At 41.8% G+C, this 19,924-nt stretch overlaps 1 protein-coding gene across 8 annotated transcripts in view; it reads right to left on the bottom strand.

Annotated features, from left to right (window-relative positions):
- Positions 1-7,854: 7,854 nt before the first annotated feature.
- ZNF462 (zinc finger protein 462) overlaps positions 7,855-19,924 on the bottom strand; it is a 90,353-nt gene continuing 78,283 nt past the window's right edge. For all 8 annotated transcript variants that reach the window (XM_068177609.1, XM_068177611.1, XM_068177605.1 and 5 more), the window contains 4 exons: positions 18,361-18,584; positions 15,853-15,985; positions 11,332-11,446; positions 7,855-10,389 (listed from right to left, as the gene is read on the bottom strand). In XM_068177609.1, coding sequence (XP_068033710.1) covers positions 10,185-10,389; positions 11,332-11,446; positions 15,853-15,985; positions 18,361-18,584 — 677 coding nt within the window. In that variant the 3' untranslated portion in view covers positions 7,855-10,184. The remainder of the gene's footprint in view (positions 10,390-11,331; positions 11,447-15,852; positions 15,986-18,360; positions 18,585-19,924) is intronic.

The following is a 19,924-nucleotide window of genomic DNA, read 5'->3' as shown; positions in this document are numbered from 1 at the left end:
CAAGCCTGCCAAGTGCAGCCCAAAGACCTGTAGGGTTTCTCTGCTTGCACAAGGAGGTGGTGAGGATGGGACACCCAAACAGCCCCCAGATTCCATGGGGTAGGTCTGGAAGTGGTTGGTCAAACTGGAAGTCCAACACAAGAGGGTCATCTCCTGGCCCCAGACACACAGATGGGTGTTTGCTTCTTCCCAAAGTTGGTAGAAATGCCTCCCTTTCCTCAGAAGTGTTTGTTAACAGGACCCAAGGAGGTTTGGAAATTTGTTCCCCCTCAGAAAAAGGGTATCCTCTCACTAAATTTGCTTAAGTTGTTTGACAGTATTTTATTTTACTTGAAAATATTTGACAATATTGTAGTCATTACTCATCTAGATAGTAAAGCCTAATATATGGTACCCTGCCAGATTCAAAGATTAAAAAGGAAAAAAAAATAAAATAAACATTAAAAAATAAAAATAGCAATAAGAAAAAGGTGTGCCTTTCATGCACAAAGGTATAACTTGGAGAAAATATTTAACTAAAATCCTTTCAACTTCTGAATGTCTTCAGGCAAAGGCCATGGACAAGGACCCAACTCACCAGAATTAATTTTTGGGTTATGATAGAATTCTTCAAAACAACATTCCCTCTTCTACCAGTTCCACATCTGGCAAAAAGGGATGTTAAACACCTTTTCTGCCCCAACAGCAAGACACAACTTGTTTGTCCTTTATATTGTAAGACTTTTTGTGAAAGGTTTCTGCTCTCTTCCTACGACAGGAAACACTACAGAAATATTTGTGTGACATGATTTCTTTATGCTATTGTCATGCAGAATAGATTATTGTCTTATTTCATTTTTCTCATTTCATCCTCTAATTACTCTCTTTGAAAGAGCATTAGAGGCAGAGGATGAAATGCTAACAGACTTCTGCTCAAACTCTATGTACTGCTGGTGAAAAGAAATATTAGAATAAAAATAACTGAAATACTTCATGAACAACAAAAGCCTCTCTAGTGCAACTGATCTTCCATGAAAGGGACTTTGAAATGGTGATAGGAGATATTTATATGTAGTTCTAAGCCCTTGTCTCTTACTGGAGTGTAAACAGAAATTAAAGTTTGAGGATTTTGAATGCAATTTTGTACAACTCTTCCTGCTTTGAGAGACTCAAATATTATAGGTTTGGTGACTGTTATTCCTGACACAATAAAATTAATCAATAGGGGACTATCACTACCTTTAAAAGAAAAACATCCCAGCCTGAAATTTGAGACAACCTGGACTAACCACAGCTGTGCTGGAAACCTGCTATTGAAGAGGAAAACAAGATTCCCCACTGCACAGAGTCAGCTGAAGACAATCTGGAAAACCTGGTGCAGAGCAAAGCAGTCCAGCAATGAAACAGCTGTACTGACAGGTTGTTCAGGGACCATCAATTCAGATTTTCAAATTAGACATGGATCTGAGCCACAAAGTTTTGATCAGGATTCAGGTGAGTCTTTGGTCTGACCTACCATGGGACTGGGCCAGAGCTCACATCCTGATGTCTCCAAAGTTCTTGCTCAGTTTGGACCCGAGAGGATTCCACCCACACCCAGCTCAAGCTCCAAAAGCTCAAACTCATCCTCTGCTTTGAAGTTTGTGTGGAAAACCACTGTGTCAACATGGGCAGGACCTATAGATAACCCCAAAGAGAGAAAGGAACCAGGAAGCAAGCTTATATCATCACTGTCTGCTTTTGTTTTCCCCTTTTCCATCATTAGCTTTCAGATTAGACATTAAAAAAAAAAAGCAAAAAAGTAAAAAAAAGTATAATGGCAAGGTTTGAGATACTTAAGCTTGATAAAAACCACATTTGTGTGCATAAGAACCAGCCATGGAATGGAGATCCTGGTATTTGCAGAAAATATGAATGAACACAGAATTAGAAAACTCTCACAAAGCAGAAACTCACCTGAGTACTGGAGAACAGCCCAGCTGCATTACACCCTTGATATTTCATTTACAGCATTTGCTGGTGTTCATTTCAGGGTGGGAGCTCTCTGAAATTTAATCTTGACATTTTAACCAAGAAATCTTGGAAACTTGTCTTGCTCAAGGTTCCAATTTTGCATGGAAAATGAAGTGATCACCTCTTCCCTGAGCACTTTAACCACCTGTTAGCACAGCACTTCTCCGCTGCTGGCTGGTGAAGGGACATGATCATGCCTCTATTTGAATTCACAGTGTAAAATCATGAAGTTTCCTCTCAAGGATCACACTGAGGAGAAGGTCTACCTTTTTTTTTTTTTTTTTTTTTTTTTTTTTTCTCCACAGGCAAAAACCAGCTGAATTCTCTCCTTCTAAGGCTCTCCCAGAATGCAGAGTTCCCCCAGGAACACCCTACTGACTCAGTGACAGCACCCATTTGATATTAAATTAATGGGAGGGAAAAAAACAACTCCTTGTCAGCTTTCCAGTTAAATTACATGGAAAGAAATCTAGGTTACAGCATGAAACCATGAAACCCTGCAGAATGAGGTCCTAATTGCTAAACATGAACTTTTAAATGGATTAAATAACAACATACATTTAATCTGATGTTAAGAATATAATTATACTCTTTTTGCTGCTGTTCATTGAGTCATTTGCACGGGATATGATATCAACACCTGGCCACCTGCCCTTCCTGCTTTTGGTTAACAGCACAGAAGCACAACCAGTTCCTCAGGGAGGGATCAGTCATATTTAAAGCTGTCGACCCCCAAAAATCCTTTTTCAGCCACTGAGCTGAAGAAACGTTAAGTCCTGTTTGCAGCACCTCAACCAACAACCACAATAATGTCTCCTTAAACAGCCCAACTCCTACCAGCTAGATCCTGGCCAGTGTTTGCCACCTAGCTTCCAGAGCAATCCCATGAGGGAAGGAGGAAGAGGAGATTACAGGAGCAGCTGAGGAACAGGGGGAAGAAAACACCATTTTCTAACCTGTTTTTCTGGAGGGTATTCCTGTGGTATTAGCAAGAAATACTCTGCAGCTGTAGCAAAACATCTCAAAGGCCTCATGCCTTTCTGCAGGCAGCATGTTTTGAGTGATGGATATTTAATTACCTGTGAGAAACCAAACCCTTTCCATTCCTGAAGAACTATTTTTACTCAGATGATGTGGTTTCAACAATCACGTGCCTGAAGTCCTGAGACTAAGCAGAGGAAAATATGTTTTTTTTTCCTGGAAAAAACACATCAAAGGCCTAGTGCTATACAGCACTTGCCTGCTAATTATCTGCTGGTTCTTACAGACATAAACCACATTCAACAGTTTAAAATTCCTTTCAGTGCATCATCTCTGCTAGAAGCCTGCAGTGACTTTGGTCTAAATGATTCCACAAGGACTTGAAGCAATATTTGGCACAGTAGCTAAATACGGTTTTCTTCAGTTGCAGAGAAAAATTTAAATTTCAGTCCAATATTTTCAGCACAAGCTAAATTAATTTGAGGCATTGCTGGTGAATACCCGCCTCTCTCTAAATGCTGCTGAGAGCACAACAGAACAGCTGCAGGGAGACACATTTCACTTAGATTTGGAAGTCATGCATGTACATTTGGCTAGACTGAGCTAAGCTCTTCATTAACAGAAGTGTAAACTCCACAGAGAATTCAAGGAGCGAGCTGAGGCATATTTGCTGTTACACCAAATATTCAAAGAGAGAAATTATTTGAGAAGGAAAGCGTGTCTCCTCTCATTCCAGCACCTGACTTCATTTTTTTCCCTAAGCATCCTAGCTGAAATTAATCACTTGCAATTCTTGACTGATTATTTTATGAAAAATGCATTTTATGAACAACGTCAGAGTAACACAGCTCACACAACTAACTTTTAGGAAACATATCTTTTTGGGATATTAAAATAACAAAAATTTTTAACAACACCTAAGTATTTTACCTCTCAGTTCTCAACAGAAAAACTAGGTGTTCAGTCAAATCTAAAATTGAATTAGTAGCAAAAGTACTGTAACTTATGTAATCAGAACACAAAATGAATGTGAAAGAGGTAGGACGACTTCTACTTCCGTGGATAAAGCTGTTGTCAGAATGGATTAAGGTGAGACTTTCATTAGGGACGGATTATTTCCTTCCTGCTTGCCGTGGGATTTTCTTTTTTCTCCTTCAGGAGTCAAGACATTGAGCCAGAGAGGGAACACCCCCGATCTGATCAATTTCCACATTCTGCTGGAACAAAACGTATCTCAAATGCAGCAAAAGGAAAGTCAGTTGTGCTACCTGAGTCTTAGCTGCACACTCTGTCTGTTGCTACACAATACAGTGCATTGCATGAGAATTTATTTTATTTTGCTTATTTTTTGAGCCTTTTTTCCTCACTTTTTTTGCGAGCTGACAGAACTTTGCTTCAGATTCTTCCAGCTGTAAAAAGGGAGAACATGGGCTCAACCACAGGAGCAAAGCAAACCCAAAATCTCCCCACACTGGCACCATTTTGGGTGTTTCACTTGATTGGCAGCATATTGTGTGAGTGCTGGAGGGAAGGGATTGTAGGACCCAAGCTGGAATGAATTAAATATGAAATAGAGATCTGTAGCTTCTCCTCTGTAATGATAATTTCCTACATGTTAAGGGCCCTTGTGTGCTGTCCCTTGGCAGTGATGCCTATAAACCTAAAGAGAAAATCTGATAAAATCCACTTTGATTCTGCTAAGAAATCACTGTCTCAGGTACATGTTATACCACTGAGTATACATTTAAGTGGCTGGGTTTTTTTTGCTCCTACCTTTAGATTTGCCTTTTGGTCAGAAATGATGAGACACAGGACAGCCAGAAATGCTGTTCAGAGTAGAGCTGTGAGTTGATGAGCACACCCTCAAAGTAGCTCACACTTCACCAAAAACATGGGCTTGCAAAAAGAGACATGCTGGAGAAGTCAAGGGTTTAGAGAACACAAAATAAATAGGAATTGGGAAACAGGATCAGGAGGGAGACCTGGAGATCAAGAGTTTCAGCCTCTTGCCAAAAGAAGGATTATTGCTGATGCTAGACCAGGCCAGTGGCATTTGCGATCTCTCTGCTTTGGAGCCAGACAGCTGACTCTCATGGAGGGAAAGTCGTGTGTTCTCAGAAAAATACTGAAGGAAGACTTCAGGGTGAGGAAGAGAGTAGAAACTTGGGCCAGCTTCCACTGAACTGAACACCAGCAGGTGTGCTGAGATGTTTCCGCCCCGCCTGCAGACTGACTTTTGCTGTGTAGGTTCACATGAAGATAAACGGGCCAGGAGTACCAAGATTTCACACCCACTTCCCAGAGAGTGGATTTTCCTCTGGAAACCCCACAGATCCAGACTTGTATGTGACTCTGCCAAGCTTCAGTGCTGCCCCTGAGTCACAGGACAACCTCAAAGGTTGAACTCTTCTCCAGGGAGGCTGGATGTTTGGAAGGGAGGGAGGTATCAGCCTAATACTACTATTCTCATAGCAACTCCTGCAAAACCTCTCCTCTGGGGTGGACACAAAGGCAAGAGCTCTACATGGGGAGCACTCAGGCACTGTACCTCCAGGCTAGAGGAAAATGCCAGCAGTCAAGATAGCAATAATGAGGCAAACATTTACCCAGGCTTCGTAAGCAAAGGGAGGACAATGAGCTTGGGAACACAGTGTGTGCAAAATCCCACTTGTCCCACGGCACAAACGTCCCCTGGGAAGCCCTGGGCTCTCAGCTGAAAGAAAGGGACTTGCCCATCGAGGCAGAGGGGTAATAATGTGAGTAAAGGACCATTTTTAGTAACCATTCCCTTTGATCTTTTCCTTCCACTCCTGTGATTTCAGCTCAGCACAGGGTCCTCAACACAGGTGATCCAGGACATGAAGGGAACTTGAGGAAAGACAGGGTGAGATTGCCACTGTAGTGATAAGACAAGGGGGAGTGGGTTAAAATCAAAAGAGAATGGGTTTAGATGAGATTTTAGGAAGAACTTCCTGGCTGTGAGGGTGGTGAGGCACACTTTTCCCAGAGAAGCTGTGGCTGCCCTATCCCTCAAGGCCAGATTTGGACAGGGCTTGGAGCAACCTGTCATAGTGGAAAGTGTCCCTGCCCATGGCAGGGTGCTGGAACAAAATGATCTCTAGGGTTCCTTCCAACCAGAACCATTCTATATGATTCAGTCACATCCAGCCATTGACACTTAAAGATGGGGAGATCAAATCCTTTGTTTCAAACTCACACAATCCTGACACTAAGCTGAGTAGGAAAATGCAGCTGCAGGATTCTAGAATTCACCCCAAGGTCTTCCATTATTATATCAGTGATGTAATTCTTATTAGTGATATATTACTGAGCAGCCCTTTCCTCTTTTAATTTAGGGAAAGGTGGGCTCTGGGCTAGAACACATAACGTGCAAATTACTTGTAGGTCTTTTTGAATAAATGTTCCCAGAGATCCCTGAAAAAGGTAGTGTGTGACACTACCAAAATGCATCATTCCTACCTTTTCCCTGTCAACACAGGTAAAGGAAATAAGCATCTTCACAGGGAAATATAATATTTCTCAACTTTTTGACTCCTAGTGAAAAAGGCATGAGCATGTAAAGCTATCAGGTGATCAAAGGTTTCATGCTGTTTCACAGCATACACATTCCTTTGAGATCCAACTCCAGTATCAGCAAAAAAGCTGCTTAAACTGGGAACAGGATCTGATTAAAACACAACCAGATAGGAAAAAAAAAAAAAAAAAAAAAAAAAAAAAAAAAAAAAAAAAAAAAAAAAAACCACAAAAAACACAAAAACAAAAAAAAAAACCAACAACCTTCTGACAACCTACCAACATGCATTTAAAAAACCTGTATTTAGCAAAGGAAGATTCTGTGACAACACCACGAACATCACTTTATGTTTTTGGAGGAGAATGAGGAAATACATCCAGCTCCAGATTTTTTGGGTGAATATCCACCTCCAGACAAGAACAGCATCAGTGCTGGATCCAGCAGGTCATCAGATACTGGGGAATCACAATATTGCAACAGCTCATGACAGGGCTGAGTCGGCAATCCAAATACCAGCCTGTCTCCATCTAGTTTGATCTTCCCAGACAGCCTGCAAAATTCCCTCATTTCTATGACTGGGTTCTGGAGTCCCCAGAGCTTGGCAGTGTGCACCTGACCTCTAATGGATGTTGGGCTGGGGCACATTGGAGGCATTTTTGGGGATGTTGTAGACCCTAGACCTGTGTAAGCTAAGGCAAGTCACTCCCCATAACCTGCAAATCAAAAATTCCCTGTGAAGCACTGGGGGAAAGGCTGCAGGAGGGAAAAAAGAGGACTTTGCTCCCACCCAGAGCTGCCAAGTTGCAAAACCAGTAACTTGTAGGGACCCATCTCCAGATAATATAAATATAAAAAACACACAAGACAAGCAAACACTCTTAAAAAGTTTTTATTAATTTTCATTGTTTTTTTTAAAAAAAAAAACAAACCCGTCAGTGCAACAGTTCAGTATCCCCTTCCTATCCCCCATCAGTAAGCAGTAATTTCAAAATCAGGAAATACCGAGTGCTGAAGCCAATGGGTTAGCATTTTGCTATTATTTCCTTCTGTCAAACTCTGAAAAAGTCCTCTGTATAAATTAAACAATGAAAAAAATGTTATTTTCAATTCTATGTCATTACAGTCAACAGAATCATAATAATGCACCTAAAATGTGTGTCCACAATATATCAGGTATACATTTTTGGGAAAAGAAAAAAAGGAAAAAAATATGACATTCTAAGCTTGTTAAACGGATAATGGTCCCATATTTTTTTTATTACAGGTTAGCAAAACAAAATCCAATGGATTACAATATTTACATGTTATTTGAAAAATTAAGTAGTGATAAAAGCATGTCACAATCATTGTTTCTTTTTTTTTTTTTTTTTTTTTTTCTTTTTCCTTTTTGGTAACCATTACAAACACCCAATCCAGGTATGGAACTGTTTAAAAATATTTGAAATGAGGCCAATTAAAAAACAAATACAGACACAAAATGTGTACTTATACTTGTCCCTCCAATGTGTCTTTTCTATGATGTTCCCTCCCTATTAAAAAAAAAAAAAAAAAAAAAAAAAAAAAAAAAAAAAAAAAAAAACCACAACAGAAAAATCGAAAGAATCCCCCTAACACACAATTGATGAATCCCCAAAAGCAAAACACCATGCTTCTCAAGTAGCACTTATTCCACAAATGCAACATTTTTGCCATCGCTTTTAAGTGAAGCTCTCCAGGACACAATTTCCTGGAGAGCTTCCTATTTTCCCCCCTCCCCCTCCCCCAGATCCCCCCCAAAAACAAAAAAAACAAACGAAGACACATGCATTTCTAAAACTAGGTTTCAGTCAAGTACTTTCTACTTTTTGGAAAGAAACTTTTTTTTCAGTTTTTTTTTTCTTTTCTCGTTTTTCTCTTTTTTTTTTTTTAATAATTTTAATATATTTTTTTCCTCTTTTTTGTTCACAATCAGAACATACCATGGGCACCAGATCCTGTATTGGCCGCTCAGAAAAATCCCCAAATTGAGTTTAAATAGGCTTTCTACCCAAGGAGTAGTTGCAGGATCAGCCACTTAAGGTATGCAGGTTCCCATCCATTCTACACTGCTCCCCTCATGCTAAAAAGCTAAGGAGGAGGGGAAAAAAAACTCAGCAACTCCATCCACTGAATCGAGTTAAAAGTAGTTCTCCAGGCTCAATGTCGTGTATAACCATCTCACCTCCGCTTGCAAAAAGATGTGTTAACAGACACCCCTCCCTCCCACCACACCAAAACAAAACAAAACAGAAATACAAAAAACCCCCCCCAAAACCAAAAAACAACCAAAAAAAAAAAAAAACAAACCCACGCACAAACCACAGACGGAATTAAAAAAAAAAAAAAGGAAAAAAATAAAGGCAGCCAATTTCAACAAAAAGTTACAGTTGTGAGACTGATCGATGTTAATATGTAATATGACAAGCAACAGAACGGTTATGAGGACCCATGTGTTTGGCCCATGAGCTGCATAGCTGTGCTGTAAGTTTGGTTCTTTAGTCTTTTTTTTTTAAAGTTAAAACTTCTTTGTTATCTCCATATGTTTAAAATTAACGAGGAACAACGACGACAACAGCAACAACAAAAAAAGGTTCTATTCACAAGATCTAGTCTCCTTTCCCTGTCCCCAACTCGAAAAGAAATACTAATTTTTTACATGAGAAACTTAATTGTGCTGTATTTGTAACACCTCAGGCTGATAGAAAACAAAACATGTGGCAAACAAAACCGCACAATTAGTCACATGAAATCTACCAAATACTAAAATTATAACTGAATACTAACAAACAGCTTACCTGGAATAAAGGATGACAATTCACAAACAGTTATCTAGGAATTAAAGTATCTCTCTCTTTTTTTTGTTTTTTTTTTTTACTAAAATAATTAAAAAAATCACAGTATTTTAAGAAATAAAACCCACACTGGGATTTTAAGCACAATTTGTTTTTCCTTTCTTTAAAACTTTTTTTTTTTCTTCCTCCATTCACCACCTTGCCCAGCAGTCTCTCTACATTTAACCACAACAACAACAGGTAGTACTGACAAATGCAGAGATCTCCCTTGGTTAATTCTGAGGTACTAGGAAACAGGTGACTGTTTTAAGCAAAGCAGTTTCTGTTTTGTCTATTTTTTTTCTGTTTTCCTTTTTTTTTTTTTTTTCTTTCCCTGTGGTTTTGTTTTTTTTCTCTTTTTTTTTTTTTTTTTCTTTTCTAAAGCAGTTGCTTTCAGTCTGGAAAAGCGTTACGTATTAAAACTAGAAAAACGCACACAAACTTGTGCGTCCAAAAGTTGTCCCCCTACCACTTCTTCCACGCTCACGACGCTTCCACTCATAAAACAATCGAAGTCTCCACTGCAAAGCACGATGTGAAATGTAGGAAAAACACGGGGAGTTGCTTCATTAGTCCAAAGATGAACGTAACTTCCCATTGTCAGATCCAGGAGGAAAACAAAGATGCAGTGATGTAATGGAGCCACTTATTCCATCACATAAATAACTTTTAATATACACACACTCACACAGGTACCAGTGCTTTGAAAATAGATCATTCAGTCCTAAAAGCAGCTTTATTTCTTCCTTCTGCCCTCCCTGCCCGCCCCGCCCCGCTCATCACTGTGTTCAAGTACTGTCGATTAGAACCACACCAAACGCTTATTCTTATTCGTTTTTGGCCTCCGGGGTGTCTAGGAGAGGTTGGTCAGCAGCCACCATGCTGATGGCTGTTTCCCCGCCGTGGGAATAGTCCACCACCATGGTCTCGATGCCTTCCTTCTCTTCTGGCAGCGTGCTGGCTGTTTCCTCCATGTCCTCCTTGGGCTGGCTGTCCTCACCGCTGCTCCTGTGCTTGCTCTCACTCAGCGCCCTGCGGGAAGCACAGACGGTCGGGCACGGGGCACAGCAAAGCCAGCCCGTGCCATATGCTGTCATATGAGGGACAGCAGCTGACCACTCTCCAAAAAGGCAGCCACACCACGCCACCGGCTCCAGAGGAGAGGCGGAGGAATGAAGTTACTGGTGGGACATTCTAGCCCTGAAACCGAATCTTTGTTTGCTCTGCGCTGGGACAGATTTGGGATCAGAAGGGAGGACTCAAACTGTGACACTTGAAGTTTATTCCCACCTCCCCGGTCCCCTCTAACAAGACTTAGGAGGCACCAAGCAAAGGCACAGGAAAGGAGTGCTTTTCCCAAAGAGTTAATAAAATCCAAGAAAACTTTTCATAGTTGCAGCATTTCAAGTACTTATGTTCATACTTACATTCTCTTAAGGGTAAGAGAAGTTATTTTTTCTTATCCCATCACACTTAACACACAATACTGTATTCAGATGCTTCCCACATGTCAGTAGCCTTGAGTGAAATCTACTCTTTGAACAAACTCTGGCTAGAAAAGAGGTCCCTGCTACCAATGACATCTACATCAAAAGAAGGAAACAGATTGCTCCAGAGATTCCTATCTGTGATGTGTATCATCCCACAGTGTGCAAACTGCCGTAGAGAGGAACATTTTTTAAAAAAATCAACAGCACACTTAGGGGAAGTTAATCCTGGCCAAAAGGCATTCACCTAGGGACAATCTTAAGTTTTAGAATCACAGTTAAACCCTGCAGTTTACAGCCAGCCTGGGCAGCAGAGTCAAAAAGGATGCAGAGACATTAGATGACTATCCAAAGACAAATTTGGTCTTCACAGAACTGTGTTTGCATTTACTGCAGCGTTTTTGGAGGGCAGGGATGGGGTGGGGGGAATACAATGAGATCTACTGACACCTTTGGCTGCTAGGCAAGGGAACACAAACCAACCTACATGCCATGCCTCAGCACGTGCCGCTCCCACTCGGAGCCCTCGGTGAAGGACCGGCCGCAGAACTCGCACGGAAAGCGTTTCTCTGGAGCACTGCTGTCAGGAAACATCATGGGATCTGGAAAAAGACAGCACAGCCCGTGAGCTCAGAAATGCCAGGGCAAGAAGGGACCACAGTGATCCTACTCCAGTCCTCTCTGCTGCACCTCTCATTCCAGAGAAGCAAAAGGACTTTCTTGTCAAATAACTGGGAAAATGCAGCTGCTGAAAAGAAAAGTGACACTGCAAAAGACACAACCCACCCTAGGTCTTAAAGCATCTCAGCAAGTAAGGGTAACAAGTTACTAGTCCTTGCTCCTCTATTTCAACAAATGAAGAGACTGGAATTTAAATTCTAAGCCTAAACTGCAAAGTTTAGGACTGAAGTGGCTTGAAAGCAAAATCAAAATCCCCACCCAAGTCCATCTATAATTTTGGAACTGGTAGTATAAATTTTAGGAAACACACGGACTTAACATGCAATTCTTGTAACAGATCATGAAGCCTCATGGATTAAGTCCTGCATCCTAACTGCATAGGTGTTTCATGCTCATCCTAATCTTTTATAAGAAGTGCTTGGGGCCTCATTTGCAGAAGTGTCAAGCACCTTCTAAGTCACTGGCAGCTCAGGGAATAACATTCCTGAAAGCCCAGCTCCATGTAAACACAGCCTGCTCTGACAAAAGATGAAAGATTTTCTCACAAATTGAGAAGATCACCGCACAAGCCATTGAAAATAATTGCATGAACTATCTCACTTGATTCTTTTGCTGGAAATGAGACAGCACCATCTGCTCAGAGCATTAATTCCTTAGCAGGGATTATCTTAAGCAAGAAATCAACAGAATGTCTTTCTGACTCCTCCTGAACTACATAATAAAAGAAAAGGGATTTTGCTTAATTTTGATTCTGATCTCTGCTCACTTGATTTCTTCACTCTCAGACTTACTCTGTTCAGGATCAGTCTGTGAACTCAAAATTGCTCACACATTCCCTATTACCCACACTTAAGTTCTGCAAATGCATTTTTCTGACACACTTCTCAAGAGTTAACCTTTACTTCAGTTTTACATGGAATGGTTCTTGACACAATTTTTTGGCCTCTTCATGTGAAAGGAAAAAAAAATCTACTTTGTATTTCTTATTGTTGAGGGCTTATTTATTATGTGGTTAAACATCATAAAGCTGCTGTGTTGGGGAACACCAGAATGCAAGCAGCAAATGCCATCAGCTCAGTTTAAATCTGGATTTTTGACACCTTAAGCATGGCAGAAATGTATAAACACACTGCAACACACAGACTAGTCATGACACAGAGATAAATATTTTTAGAGGGTAATAGTGCTGGAGGCAAATGCTGCTGATGTTCTGTATAGGAGTATAGAACGACCTGGTATAGTGGAAGGTGACCCTGCCCATGGCAGGGGGTGGGACTGGACGCTCTTTAAAGGGCTCTTCCAACCCAAGCCAGTCCTTAATTTATACCTGTAAGTCCCATGAAGTTTAGCAAGTGTTACTCTAGTAAATCCACTGCCTCTTCAGACAACACTATCTTGTTCATCCTGCTCCCCAGTAAGTTTTGCCTCTAGGCATGTGAATTTGGGCTGCTTCCCTGGAGGATTATCAGAAGCTGCTCTGGGTACTGCAGAGGAGAAATAACAGATTGCACACACACCCGACCTCTCTGTGGTTTTGCTCTGCCACACATGTGAACATGTACATGAACTCATGTACATTTAATTTTTGCCCATTATGGAAAAAAAACCTCTTGATCTGCTGAGACCAAGACATAAGGATCAGTAACAGCCCCTCTGCGACACAGTTCTACCTGGGAAAGCTGTTCTTGGCATGGTCTATGCCAGACACTTCATTTTTCCCCACACATCTCCTTTTATACTATATCCTTTACCACAAGTAAATTACTCACTTCCTTTCCCATCCAAGAGTGCAGTTCAGCTCTGCCTGCCCACATGGACAATGGCCTTTGTTTGGTCCAGTAGCCCATCTGAAGAAGCCTCAAGTTCTTATTTGCACCTTCACTACTGTACAGAGCAGCTCAAGTCAAAGTGATGAATTCAGGGAAAAAATCCTGATTCTCCCAAAGTCACAGACCTCAGACAGACACTTGGAGCATACAGAGGCACTTTCAGCAAATCCCACTTCCGGCTAACACCACAAAAGTTAGATTTGCCAGATGCACCCCAGCAGCACCCAGGACTGCACAGTTTGATGTGGTTTGAAAGCTGTGGCAGTGTTAGCCACTGTGACAGGCTCTGTTTGAAACCACAGGTCTGGCTGGCTCTCTGCTACCAGGGCAAACCATTTCTGTGTCAGAAGTATCTTCTGAAAATGCCTAGGGAGTTGCCACTTAGCATCCTTCAGTTCCTGTCTCACTGGGACATTTTTAAAAAATCTTGCACCTTAACAGTGGTAATTCACACAACTTACCTAGAAAAACGCAATCAGTACAACTGGATCTTTTCTAATATCCTTGTTGTAGTAGGCATAAGTGTTTTCTGCATTTTCTACCTATTTTACTATAATCTATTACAAATGGTTAAGAGACTGAAAAGGACTAAAAACCTTAATAAAACCAATGGTGAAATATCAACCCTACAGGCCAAGGAAGAAAGAAATCCTGCAAAGCAAACCTGAAAATATGCCTAATTTTTTTTGGCTGGTCATCCAAAGAAACATGCAGAAATGATTTTAGCCAGTCACCAATTAAAGAAAACAAGAGACACAGGTAAAAAAAAAAAACGTACAGAATCATCAAAACGCTGCCTTGCTTAACTCTGAAACATGAGGATAACACATCTATTAACCCTTGCACATGTATACTCCAGCATGGAAGGTGATGGTTTTATACTTCCAGGGTGTAACCTAAAGCCAATCTAAACAATGAACTTCACCTTGGGCTGCCCCCCACTGGCACATTCACAGGGATTTGTGAGGCTTGGCAGAGAGCACTTTTTTCTCCTTGGTCTGTGCACCACAGCCTCCAAGGTCACCTCAGCACCTGTGTCTGTGTGTAATGCTAAGGTAATCCTCACAAGGACAGCCTGACTCATCACCCCCTGCTAGCTGTGGGTCTACACACGACATTAATCAGCCTGCTGCATCTGCAGTTGAGGTGAGCTGGTGCTTTAGTCAAATCATGACACAATTGTTGTTCCAGCCACGAAGCCAAGAGGGTTGGAGCTGTCCCTGAGGAATGCTGAACTCTGAGATGCACGGGGAACTGATATCGCTCCTCTGATTTTTCTGCTGCTCTACCTCTAAGACCTTGTGCAGGGTATTTTTCATTAAAACATAAATGGTTTCCTATCCATTTGGCTTGCATTGTCATTTAAGTTAAAAGCCATCACTAACTGCTGCTGATAAGCACAAACGGAATTCACGCTGCAGGGACACAAAATAAAATCCAAGATGCTGGGGTCTTGCTATTAAAAGGAAAGAAGCATGATCTGAACCCCTCTAGCTCTGTAAACTACCTGTGAATCCAAAAATGGGAATTTTTCAATGCCTGAAAACATGTACACAGACACTTTTTTTTTTTTTTTTTTGTGAAAAGCTCTTGAGTGAGTTTGAAAGCTAAAAAATCAGGAGGAAAATGTTCACTGAACATGGTGGTGTACCTTTAGCTGAAGTACACAGAACCTGGCTAAGTGGAGTTTTCAGCATCAAGAATTGGGGGGCCTGTCCTTCAAACCATGAGGGGACTAAGTATATTAAATAAAGAGTTATATGATGCATTGTTGCACCAGACAAAATACAGTTACACCAGATACGGGAATAACTTGCCTTTCATGGGAGAAGGTTGTTGGAAAGGAAACTTAATTTTCAGAGAACTTGTTCTCTGCTGATCTAAATTCAACCAAACCAGAAGTATGTGGCCTAGCTCTGTTGAAGTCAGTGGGATTATTCTTCAATACAAACCTAGGCATATATTTAAATATAAAATGGTACAGACAGGTGGGCATGGATGTACCCTGGCTCTGGAGCTGCCAACTGCAGCAAATGCAGAAAGGACTGACTGTCTGACAAAGAATGCTGGGCAGAGAGGTAAATAACAGCCTGTAAAGCAGCCTTCACCCCCCACTTGGACAATGCCAAGTGAAAGCTGGAAACTGGTTACCAAAATACAAAAAATCTGACAGGCCACTACAATACACTTACTTAGGTTTCCAAGACCTTATAGATGCTATCTGAACAGGCAGATTAGTCACAGATGCTATCTGTGCTTTCTCATAGTGCATATTCTCTCTGAACAGATAAAAAAAACTTGTAAGGAGGATTAGAAACATGAGATTCCCACAGGAGATGTGTCTTCAGGAAATTCAGTAACATTCTGTTACTATTTCTGCAGAATATGTGCTGTCCACTCAACAGCTGACCTGGCATGGTTGAACTGGTGAGGCAGGTTGCAGTGCCCCAAAAAAATCCAATAAGAACCCCCCAAACACATCAAAGAGCTGCACTGACCTCTCTCTTGAACCTTGGGGCTTAACTCTTCTTCTTTTTCTTCTTCATCACTGCTAGAGCTCTCTGTTTTCCCTTTCATTTGTTCCAACTGGTCCAAGTTAACCCGTCCAACCAGCTCAAAATTACGACTCACCTTTGAAAGAAACACTTCTGTTAGCAGTCAGCACAATCACCAACCAGCCAGAAAAATGGCCACAAATGCAAAACAAAACCGATTACACCCCAAAGCCTGCTCAACTCGAGGTGACATGCAGTCCCCATAATCAAATTAACACTCATTTATTTCCAGGGGCAATGATTCTTCCATTGCTGTTTATTCTGCATTTCTCATTTCTGTTTTTTGGTAGTTAATGGGATTGGGTAAACTCCCTTCATTTCTTCATCCAAGAAATGTAAAACATCAAGTCATATCCTCATTTTTATGGCATTATTCAACTGCTGTGATCAAACACTATTACCACACATCCATGCTGAGGGGAAACTCTCTGTGACGGGTTCATTCAGCTTTATTCATGAAAGGATGGTTCTTTTTTTCACTAAGCACATGGCTGCTGTGTGGCACATACTCTCTCACTCATTAATAACAGATTAATTTTCATTACGCCCGCGCTGCAAAGTGCTTTGCAAACTGATACACAGCCTATAATGGGAACACTTCACCCAGCAGTCAAATTCAGCTAACCCTGGGGTGAAATGCACCAGCTACTTAACAGCTCACAGCAGCAGTATGAAAAGAGCAGCTCAGGGCAAAGGAGTCAGGAACTGCTCCACATCCAAGAGGAACAGCGGAGCAGCAGCCCAGATTTACAGTGGAGGCGGAGAGCGTGGAGCGTGACCAGACACTAAGGCTAACACTTCCTGCATGACAAGTGCCCTCTGAGCTCATTGATCACTGCTGGGAAGGGTTTTGGATTCATCTTTCATGCAGAGAGACAGCCCTCCAGCAGCACAGGCACTGAGTCACGCAGGCAGAGGGGATGGAGACGGAGCAGCGAGTGCAGTATACATGTCCTGCAAGAGGCTGAATGAAATATCAACGCCCACTGACTGCTCCTTACCCCTCTGTGGGAAAGGAAACGTGAATGATCCCAAAGAGGATGTGAAGCAGGCTGTAGGATACATACAAATAGCAAAGTATCTTGAATATGGAGGTGCGAAAATTCCTAGTACTGGGTTACAGACAGTTGTGATGAGGTTCTTTAACTTAACACATCAACCACAGAGGTTTAAACAAACAAGACCACACACAAGGCACTTGATTCAACTCAGCTCATGAAAAGGAACTCTTTTTGAGGTGCAATATACAACCGGGTAGTATCTGAGCCCAGAACTTAAGACACAGATTGGAGAGGTACAATTTACCCACCAAAAAAGGGGAAGCGATGCCTTAAACTACCAGCACCACCACTGCAGGTCCAGATCAGAAGGGAGAGCTAAGTTAAGGGAATAATAATCTTCCCAGCCTGATGCACTGTGTCAAAAAACCCAAGCAACAGTTCCTCCTGGATACAGCAGGCACCTTGCTGTGATGACCAGGTGTGGAACTCCTTCTGTACCATTTGAATCGCAGAAGACTCTCCAGAAGTAACAAGGATGGCAGAGGAGCCTAGCATGTCAACATAAATTAACTAAGTTTGGTTTTATAAGATGGCCAAATATTTTTTGAGCATGAAAATTGTTGGTTTTTTCTTTTCTTTAACTTCTGCTGCTAATACCTTCCATATATATTTGGCTTTAAGGAAAAGTCATTCAGTCAATGAAGCTTTTAGTGAGGACCTTGGGCAGCTAAGCTCCAAGAGGGGAAGGCATATAGCTGCCCCCCCCTGGAAACCTGCCAAGGAAGCACTCCAGGAAATATTCCAAAACACATCTCAGTTCTAGAACTTAAACATTTCTCAGCTACGGAAATTCAAAGCTAGCAGTCTTCGGAAAGCCTTTAAAGATTGGACAAGATATGCTCTCAGGTAATCCACAAAAACTCCAAAGTGGTTTTAACTGAGGACCTGGTCAGACTTGCTGTTTATCTTTCCCTTGTTAAAGGTAAAAGGGGATGTATAGACCTCTTTGTTATTAAAATATGCGTGGCATGTCCTGCTGCTGAAGTTACCAGAGTAATCCTGTGTTTGGAATCCCCTACCTTTTAGTCTGAATCACACTGCCTTGCTATTGTTCCACAACTCTTTTCCCACCCCCCTTTAGATAAACCCAGCATACACAAGAGCCTTTTCCAGATAATCACACTCTGCATGCAGCAGTTTGCCAATTCTGATCAATCTGAACATCTTCAGAAATGATTATTTTTCAGTTTCTGAAGAAACAACAACAACAAAAAAAGATAAATTAAGAGAAAAATGAGAAAGCGAAACACAACATGGGATTAGTTTTCAGATTTGGGGAGGGAGAGTCAAAAATAACCCCTTGTCAAGCTGGCTAGTCAGACATGCAAATACACCAATTCAGTATTTGCAAAGACTAGACTGCCACAAATTAAAGCTAATTGGGTCTTACCTTGTGCTCATCTCGAAGGTGAGCGTCCAGCTCCTCTGTGTGTTTGGTCTCATAGTAGCAGAGCTGGCATTTGTACGGTTTCAGTTCATTGTGCTTCTCTATGTGCTGCTGCAAGCTCTCATCACTGGAGCAGGTAAAGGTACACTTGTCGCAGCGGAAAACGACTCCCTGCAGGTACTTGGACAGCTTGGAACGGCAGACTTCAATGGGAACGACCCTCTCCTCTGTGGGGACAGCACAACATTCACTTAACAACACCAGGAAAACAATCCTGCGTGACAGGGCAGGGTTAATCTCCAAAAGCCACAAATGCAGGTGTCCTCTGTGACTGGTGATGGGGTGAAGAGGATGGGGATGGAATGTTTTGGGCCAAGTGAGACTCCATCTATGAGTCAGAGGAGCAAGGCCTAGGAACACAAAACCAGCCATAAATCAGCCAAGACCAGAAGCGTGGTTTTGTTCAGTACTTGACAGCAGCCGGGAACTTCTAGAGAAGTAATAAACAGGGGAGCTGCAGGGTGTGCTTCCCAAAGCATCACACACTGCTGGCTCTGCATAAATTGGAGCTGGTGTTCTCACCACCACCCCCAAACCGGCCCTCTGGGGACTGAGAAGGTGAGCAAGGCAGCACTTCTCCCTGGAAAAAGGCCTTGCAAGTTCAGCCAACAGCAGAAACTTCCTTATGTATCCAGGGCTTTCAGGAAGCCCAAACTCTGCGCGCATGATGTACTGGAAATGCTCTTGCTGAGTTTTTAAACTCTGCACTCCCTCTAACAAAGCAGTGATATTTAACAGAGCAGCAATTAATTTCGGTCATTTGACACAGCCAGAATCTGATGTGCCTCAACACTCATCCACTATGGTTCCCTCCATGCTGTGCACACCAGAGAAACCCCAAATCTGACCGTTCAGCTGAGGGTCACCAGCAGGTCTTCATTAAGGCATTTGTTACCCAAACTGGCATTTTGAGCTAGAACACTTGAAACTTAGCACTGTTCCTCCTTATGCACTGCCTAAAGGAGGGTTTTTTGATCCTCCTCATCCAGGCTCATCATCCCCAAAGACAGGAGAAAAAAAAGAGGCCTGAATCTCTTATGGTAGACATGAAGGCTGAAGGAATGTGAGACGTGGCAGTGCACACATGGATCTGAGCCAACGGGGCCTTTCTTCTAGTGAGGAGGGTAAAATTACATCCAAAGACAACTACAGAAACACATACTCCCTTTGCAGCAAGACTTTTTTTCTACAGCTCAACAAAATATTCCATCCTGCCTAGCTTCCCCCTAAGCACAAAACTTATCTATGTCATAAGTTCCTCTTTTTGAAGTTTTTCCCCCCCAAAAAAAGAAAATTAGACTTAGCATTCTTTTCTACACCAACAACAGCTTCTCTAGCTATTAAGAAACCAAATAGTGGCCATTCAGGGTGGAAACACGGGAGGGGAGAATAGGGTTTAAGACACAGCAGAATTCAAAGCTGTGCTGTTGAGACCACCCGAGAAACTTTTTACAAGGTTGCTGCAGCTGCGTGCTTTTGGACTTTCAGAAGTAAGTGACACAGCCGG

The sequence above is a fragment of the Anomalospiza imberbis genome, chromosome Z (assembly GCF_031753505.1).
Source record: "Anomalospiza imberbis isolate Cuckoo-Finch-1a 21T00152 chromosome Z, ASM3175350v1, whole genome shotgun sequence".
In the NCBI taxonomy this organism is placed as follows: domain Eukaryota; kingdom Metazoa; phylum Chordata; class Aves; order Passeriformes; family Viduidae; genus Anomalospiza; species Anomalospiza imberbis.
This window is presented reverse-complemented; position numbering and strand designations above follow the sequence as displayed.